Genomic DNA, 8,708 nt, shown 5'->3' with positions numbered 1-8,708 from the left:
TTCATCTAGGTGCTTCTCCATCAAAATCCCTAGCTCAAAAATAAAAATCATGTTTGTGTCACCCCAGATTCAAAATGCTGTTATTGGAAATGTTACCATTTCACATGAACATTCCAGCAAATATGCATATAGAGGGTACTCATTACTTTTGGTTGGTAATTTTTCCTTAAATATATTTCAATGATTTCATTGTTTGACATTTTCATAGTTAACGTATACTGAATACAGAAAATTTTGTAGGAAAACACTATTTTTTAAATGTAGTAACATTAAAATATTAAAATATCTCGTTTATTAAAGGCTCTTAAGATTTAAAGAAAAATTTCCTGTGCACATACAATGTACCTATGAAATACTGTATTATTAGTTATTGTACAGGCAAATGAGGCTGTTACTATAAAAAAAAGTGGTGTCTAAAAATTGCAAGTCTATGTGAAAAATGAACCTCAATTTATCTAAATGGGATTTGGGGGACACGGCAGACTACTAAAATAGAACTCAAACTTCAAATTCTGTAAACTGAACATCTCAATAATGCCACTTCACCACTTAAAAAAGTCAGCACACAATGTTAGCTATGTAAGTTTATCTGCAGATGTTACAGGTAATTATTTCTGTTAACTCCTCCTAAAATATTATTTAGTAATAAAGAATATTTCAAAAGGAGAGTAGGTAGAAATGAAGCAAGATCATAACTATAATTACTTAATATGAAAATGACATTTCATTTACTTGCTAATATGTGAAAAAAACATTTTCTAATTAATTCCTCCTTTATCCTTCTTTAAAAACATTTTATTTCTTCAACCAGCACACTGAGGATTAGTGCTATGGGTATTACCACAGTGCCCTATGAAAAAACTTGGCTTCCAGAGGAGTCATACCTTGCATACCTTGGTGTCATACCCCAAATTGGCTCTGCATGATTGATTTTACAGTGGGCACTAAAATTCTTCTGAAACAAGGCTGTGTACCTTTGAGAACATTCACATTTAACCTTGTGAGCTCACTTCTACAAGAACAATGAACTTATTTGTCAGCTGCCAGGGGGAAAATCAGCTTAATGTAAAGAATTAATTAAATCAGGTTGACAGAAGCCAATATCTCAATGTTTTTAAATTAAAATTTATTTAAAGGAATAAGTATGGGTGCATTACATAAACCTAATGGTTCTTCTAAGCTTCAAAAAGCACTCATTTCAAAAGTATTCACTTTTTTTTTTCCTTGAGATGGAGTCTCGCTGTCGCCCAGGCTGGAGTGTGGTGGCCTGATCTCGGCTCACTGCCAGCTCCATCTCCTGGGTTCACGCCATTCTCTCGCCTCAGCCTCCAGAGCAGCTGGGACTACAGGCGCCCGCCACATCGCCCAGCTAATTCTTTGTATTTTTAGTAGAGACGGGGTTTCACTGTGTTAACCAGGATGGTCTCGATCTCCTGACCTCGTGATCCGCCCGCCTCGGCCTCCCAAAGTGCTGGGACTACAGGCGTGAGCCACCACGCCCGGCCCGAAAGCATTTACTGTTAAGGCTGCCTCATTTTTCAGCTTTGTTGTAGTTGAGATTCTGATGTTCACCTAATAAAGTCCCTGACAAAACAGATTTCCTTCAATCCAGGTCATAATTTGAAACGTTATACAATAATGAGATTTAAGTGATGAATGGAAAGAAAAGTAGGAGACTGAAAAGATATCAGAAATTTCTATTTGTTTTTAGATTCAGAAAAATATAATTACAGGCCAACATGGGTCTGACAGAGAGGAAGGACGTCAGCAGTTACTTGAATGTAACCCCTTCCCAGCATTTCCAAAGACCTGCAATGTGCTCATTGTGATCCAAGGGCCTTGTTACCTAGTTTCTAGGTGATCTACAGAATTGAAACAACCCAGCACAACTTTATTTCTTGAGAAGATGAACCCTTAACTATGAAGGTGCAGAAAGGAAGTCTTCAACTGCTCACTCACCATGGCTACAGTATTCAAATGCAACAATCATTCAGATAAATAAAACCTGTGAGAAAAAGCCAACAGGTGGGCAAGCAAAGTGGCAGTGATTCATACTTTCAGTTAACCAATTGAACAGTGGTGCTTCCTTCTAAAGAAGTTGTTCATTGATTTTTGTTTTTTAAGAAACAGAAAAGCAGCAGTATAATGAAAGAAGATTGGCTGAAGGTCTATGCAGCCTGTTAACTACGGCTTAGTACTTCCAGAATCCTGAGGAACAACACATGACCTGTGTCATGATAAGAGCACAGAACACATGAACAACCAAAAGATTCTAAGCTCAGCCTCTTTCCCTATAGTATTTACAGAATAATTTTAAATTTCAGTTTCACCTCCACTACTTCAACGATTTTACCCTGTAAATTGCTGAAGGTCTTTGTGAACTGTCGAACAGCAAAAACAGAAAGTAGAGGTATCTAGATTATAAACTTCAACCAAAAGTAGTCCTTGAGTAATTAAAATGTTACTTCATTATGTTCTTTTTAAAAGAAAATTCCTCAGAAGTCCACATTCTTTACATGCCTTCACCCTGTTGAGCTAAACAGGTCAAAAGTATAATAAACTCAACATTATTTTTAACTTGCATTATTGGTGGTGCCAAATGAGAAAAGAGCTGTTTTTGCCACTTTGGGCTGGATGATTTAAAAAAAAAGAGAGAGAGAGAGCTGTTTGTATTTTAAATTTAATATCATAAACAATTTTTAAAGGTAATATAATATAGAAGTTCTCAGAATGAAACAAAAGGAAGGCTAAACTTCATTTTAGACTCATGGTAACACCAAAGCAATTTTAAGAATGTGAATAGGAAGCTAAACACTGCAAAGAGAATTCTTAAAAATCAGATTAGTTAAGAAATTTTGAAGAGAACTAAACTCTTCACACAGAAAACTTGAAAAGAATATTGATTAATCAAAAGCCTGTGAATCCTGGGACATACATTTACTGATATCTATGGTGAATAGAGTCCAGGAGCAGTTGCATAATAAGTACATGTAAGGCCTAAGTTTAAGAATTGCAATTAGGAGTATTTTACATTTAATTTATAATCTTAGTAGAGGAAAAGTTCTGATGTGATTTTAAAAACAGAATCCCTTCTCACCTTACTTACTTGGTACTTTAACCATTACAAATTTATTCAGGAAAACTAAAATTATTTAAAGAAGAGACATCTAGTTCTAGAGTAATCTGGCACATTCATATGTGAAAAAAATTAGAAATCACTTGATACATCTACAATACACAAATACACGTATAAACATTGTATTTTAATAATACTCTTTGTCACTTCAATTTAAATCATTCCATTATGAAAATTTCTTAATTGAAGGGAGACTATTTCTTCAAAACTCTAAATTAAACAGAGCTTTATCAATTAAGTTTACAGCAATATAGCCTTTAGAAATACATATTTCTTCATTTTATAATAATACTTCCCCTTTAAAAATTTGCCACGGTTTGTCACAGATTTAAAATACAGGGCACCTAATGCTATAAAAGAATAATACAGTAAATGTAGTGTAAGTGAACCAGATATTTTCTCAAATACTTATTCTTTTTAAAGTCCCATGAAATTTGCACAAACATGCTTGTTGCATAAATTAAACATTTTTTGTGTAGTTAATTTGCAATATTCTACAAAACCCAAAAATATAATCCACACTTATTACAGGTAGCTTATTTTAGCATTTTACCTGTCAGAAATACTGGTCTATGAACACTTAAGTGATTTCTTGAAAACATTTTCATAATATATTCCAGCATTTAACATGTGAAAATAAAGTCCCAGAACATTAGGATTTATTCCTTGATTAGTTCAAATGATTTCAACAGCTGAATTCCTTGAGATGTGTAAGGCAGGTTGGTCCTTTGGATGGACTGTAGACTGAAACTTCCTATAACTGTAGTGATATGTACACAGCTACATAGCAAAGTGCTTCATTATGAAAATGAAGAAAACAGGTATGAGAAAAATATATTTTGGAGTTTCAAAGAACTGAAACTGTTATTTTTCAGACTAGGCACTGAAACATTTTTTCTACAAAAACTTGCCAGAGATTGTCTCTTCGATGTATAGTTCCATTATCAAGCTAAAAACAGAAACCACAGAAATGTGATTAGATTATAATTTCACAGTTTTAGTTTTCTATAGTTTACATTTTAAAAAGCAAATTATCTTAAGATTGAAATACCTATTTTCACTGTATACATACTTAATAACTGGATACTCAAATTTGGAGTACTAAGAACTTATGAATGTGACTTCTATAGCAATGTCAAAAGCTGACATCAACACTAAAGACTGTGTATTAGCAGTTAGTTGTACCCCTGGTATATTCCACCATTACTCCTGCAAAGACAAAGACACCTGCCCAGTCTATTCTACTCTATTGCAATCCATCCTCTCTAGTCTTCACTCTCTTCTTTACACAGCTCTCACTTCTAAAAATACTGAAACCTTGCTGGATATGGGTAGGTTTAAGTGTGAGTATGAGAACAATGCACAGCATACCCAAGAAAAATAATGCATAAATCACAGCATTAAAAAGCTTTCAACAATACAAAGTCCTCACTTAATGTCATAGGTTCTAGGAAACTGACTTTAGGTCCCCGAATAACATTTTTTCGTTCAGTGTTGTTATGTTATAATGTTGATGCAAAAAAAAAGGTTTGCTGTAATTTTGTGTAAAGTCACAGTTTATAAGAACCTACTGATGATGTTAAGTGAGGACTTACTGTAATTGTGTTTACGTTTTTTTAAATTTAAAGATGGCACATAAACATATATTTAGTTCCACTTGTTCTCCAAAACCTCACTAAAAAGGAAACAAAGGGTTAAAAAAATATATTTTTTAACAGAAATAAGGTCTCACTATGTTGCCCAGGCTAGTCTCAAACTCCTGAGCTCAAGTGATCCTCCCTCCTTGGCCTCCCAAAATGCTAGGATTACAGGCATGAGTTACTATGCCCAGCCTGGAATTTTTTTCTTAAAAGGAATAAACCACATGGACAAAAAGAAAAGTAGAGAGATGAGAAAATAACAGCCAACTCTTGGTTAGCAATGGAAAAACAGGACCAGATATCTCTGTAAGGAAGGGTGAAGAAACAACTAAAAACAAGAAGACTGGTATAATGTCTATAGAAAAAGCAGACAGACACTCAGATGCCCTCTCTTACTTTTCACAGTTGGCCAAGTGCCTTTTCTCTATCCCAGGAGAAGACTTTAAGGTTTACTCTCCAAAAAGGGTAGTAACAGAGAATCTCTGGATAAGGGAAATACCAGGACGAATCCTACATAGCTCAGTTATAAGTAACAATTTTTTAGTGACAACAATATAAACACTGACTACAGATCTATCCAAAATTATGCAATAACTATACAGGGATGATGAGGAGGCCGAACTGATATGGAGACAAGAGGCATATGAGGTGGGAGCAGAGGAGGAGTAAACTTGAAAATAATCTGTCCTCATTGATCTTAGTGGGAAAGTCAGCTGAAGATGCCTAAAACCGAGAACTCATGAAACACAAGTCATAAGCGTGATACTTAGGGAGACAAGAAGGAAAATACCAAAAGAATCAGCTAAGAGTTTAATTTCCTCAGAGTGGGAAGAAAATGAAAGCAGGATGAGCAGGGCAGGGAAGGGCAGGGGTAACTGCCTTGTACAAAAAGTCTTGGAGAACTAGAGCTCAAACCATGTGCAGGTATAAACTAGATTTAAAAACAGCACACTAAAGAAAAACAGAAAACCAGGACCATTAGCTTTAGGTTAGAAGCAAGTTTACCATGAGGATAACGAAACTTAATCTTCAAGCCTAATATAAGTGTTAACAACTGACAGGAGTTGTACAATGTTCTAGATAGGGAGGGAAAACTCAGTAGCAATCAAGAAACATTTCAATATAAATTGCCTAAAGATGTCTTAGAAAAACTAGAAAAATTCTAGTAGTTTATTGTGATCTTTCATTCTAAATAATCACTTTTGTACCTGCAAAATCTGTATGTTACATTTAATCCAAGCTTTCATTCAGCAAAATATTAAATGTCATGTACTCTATCATCGAAGACATATAAAAGACACTATTTCTTAAAATGTAAAAAATGGAAAAATATTCCAGAAGCATTGTTAAATGACAAAGCAATGTCAGAGAATGAGGATAAGCACTGTGCCAGTTATGTAAAACACACACATAAAGACTAGTATTTTCCAACCAGTATATTGTACCCCAGGATATTACATTTTTCTTTTACCATCAGAGAAAAAATATTTTTCTAAAGCATATTATTAAATAAAATGACCCTTAGCATGAATAAAAATGAGTTAAAACTTTCTGATCATTTGAGTCAGGCACTATTATACATACTTTATATTTACCAAGTATTTACTATTTTAACACCCTCATAAGGGAGGTTCTACTGTAATCCCATTTCACAAATAAGAAAGCCGGAGCATCAAGAGATTAAGAACCTTGCATAGGGCCACACAGCTAGTATGTGGAGAAGACGGAACTGGAGTCCAGGCTTTGGCCCCTTTAGCCTCTAAGGCTGTATTGCCTCTCAAACAACTAATTATAGAAAATCAACCCTTTGAATATGACACAGATAAGAACCTTATTCAATACTAAACCCAGCTCACATACAAACCTGGGCTACAGATCACAAACAGCTAACTAGCTCCATCCTCCTGAGAAACACTGTGCATAGAGATGAGACTCTCACACTGTTCGCTGTCTTCTGGAACTCTTAAGAAAAAAAAAGCAATAATTAAGGAAAGCTTTAGAGCTGAAAAGGAACCTCAAACCTTATTTATTCCATTGGCTGAAGCTATGTGGACAGGATGCAAGTCAGTGGCAGAACCAACACTAGGATAAAATTTCCCAAGAACTTGTCCCAAGTTAGCGTTTTTTGTTTTTGTTTTTTAAATAAGAGATAGGGTCTCACTTTTTGTTTTTTAAATAAGAGACAGGGTATCACTTTGTCACCCAGGCTAAAGTGTAGTGGTGCTATTATAGTTCACTGCAGCTTTGAATTCCTGGGCTCAAGTGATCCTCCTACCTCAGCCTCCCAAGTAGCTTGGGACTACAGGTATATGCCATCGTGTCTGGGTAATTTTTTTTTTAATTTTCTTAGAGACAGGGTCTTGATATGTTGCCCAGGCTGGTCTTGAGCTCCAGAGTCACTGGAACCATGTTCTTTTTATAGCAAAATGTAAAAAGCTTTCATTCTTAAAAAGAAAGAAATTGGAAAGAAAAACTGAGGCAATACTATTCTATCATGAATTATGTTCAAACCAATAAAAGTTTTCTATATTTAAGTTTGTTACGGCAAAACAGTAAACATTTTGGTATTACCTGTGAATCATATTTTTTTTTAAAAAAATGTAGTTACTAGGCAGGCAAATCACTTGTGGTCGGGAATTCAAGGCCAGCCTGGCCAACACGGTGAAACCTGCCTCTATTAAAAATACAAAAATTAGCTGGGCATGGTGGTGCACGCCTGTAATCCCAGCTACTCAGGAGGCTGAGGCAGGAGAATCACTTGAACCCAGGAGGCAGAGGTTGCAGTGAGCCGAGATCGTGCCATTGCACTTCAGGCTGGGCTACAGAGCAAGACTCTGTCAAGAAAGAGAAAAAAAGAAGAAAGAGAAGAAAGAAAGAGGGAAAGAAAAGGAAAGAAAAAGAGAGAGAAAGAAAGAAAGAGAAAGAATCTTATTACCCAAAAGATCTAAACAAATTATTTTCATCTGCCGTAACATATAAGTTATCATCTTTCAATAATTCCTCACAAAATCTCTAAAAGCTAGGCCAGCATGATGCAATTCTGAGTTATCCAGCAAACACTATTTTTAAAAATGTGTATTGGGACTAAACGTACCTCTGAATTCGATGTTTTCTGCATATAAAAGCAAATATTCTTCTGATTCCCACCATCACAGGATCCCAATTATTATAATGGCATAGGAGAGTTACAATAAAAAATGAAAAAAATACAGGGATAGCTCCTGCAAAAAATAACCAAGAAAACTGCACCTAAAAATAAAAGATAGAGGAAAAAACACACCCACAATTATCATTAAGGCAATTTTCCCCTTCAGTGTAAGTTTTCTATTTGTGAAAACTAGCAGGAATAAGAACAATGGGAAGACAAAATTAAACACTGACAATGTATTAAGTGTATTGTTATTAAATAAGAATTCAAGACTTCAACTTACTATTCCATGTACCTAAATTACCAACAACAATAGTTCTTGCTTGGAAAATAGGCTAAAGGAAAGCCAAGAAAGCATACTTTCCATTTATAGGCATTGTACACTTAGAGTAGAGATATACAGTATGAAACTTTGCTCCTGCACACCATGTTGCTCATTTCTTCTTCACTGTTTGCTGCCTAGTCTCAAGTGGGTCTCTCTCCCTCAGTTTCTGAAGTCATCTTCAAAAAATGTATATTTTCATAAAAAGTTACAGTTGTAGTATGCTGTGTATGCTACAGTCCTTATGACAGTACCAAAAACAAATTAAGTGCAAATTTGACACTCAAAACTCGCTTATCTAGTAATAAATGAAAAAAGCTCAAAATGAAATAATGACCAAATAAAATAAAGAAAAAAAATAGAAATATTTTTACTAAGGAATGTTAGCCAGAGAAGACAAGCAACAAGACAAGCCTCATCAGTGATGTCAACAAGTCTGATCCTCCAATCCATCATTTATCA

The 8,708-nt window shown here is 34.9% G+C and overlaps 1 protein-coding gene across 3 annotated transcripts in view; it reads right to left on the bottom strand.

The window, feature by feature from the left end:
* Positions 1-2,664: 2,664 nt before the first annotated feature.
* LOC134759270 (solute carrier family 35 member F5-like) overlaps positions 2,665-8,708 on the bottom strand; it is a 53,930-nt gene continuing 47,886 nt past the window's right edge. For all 3 annotated transcript variants that reach the window (XM_063710603.1, XM_063710605.1, XM_063710604.1), the window contains 3 exons: positions 7,871-8,025; positions 6,641-6,738; positions 2,665-4,085 (listed from right to left, as the gene is read on the bottom strand). In XM_063710603.1, the coding sequence (XP_063566673.1) occupies positions 6,663-6,738; positions 7,871-8,025 (231 nt within the window). In that variant the 3' untranslated portion in view covers positions 2,665-4,085; positions 6,641-6,662. The remainder of the gene's footprint in view (positions 4,086-6,640; positions 6,739-7,870; positions 8,026-8,708) is intronic.

The sequence above is a fragment of the Gorilla gorilla genome, chromosome 8 (genome assembly GCF_029281585.2).
Source record: "Gorilla gorilla gorilla isolate KB3781 chromosome 8, NHGRI_mGorGor1-v2.1_pri, whole genome shotgun sequence".
Classification (NCBI taxonomy): domain Eukaryota; kingdom Metazoa; phylum Chordata; class Mammalia; order Primates; family Hominidae; genus Gorilla; species Gorilla gorilla.
The sequence above is the reverse complement of the archived record's forward strand: the minus strand, read 5'-3'. Positions and strand labels throughout refer to the sequence as shown.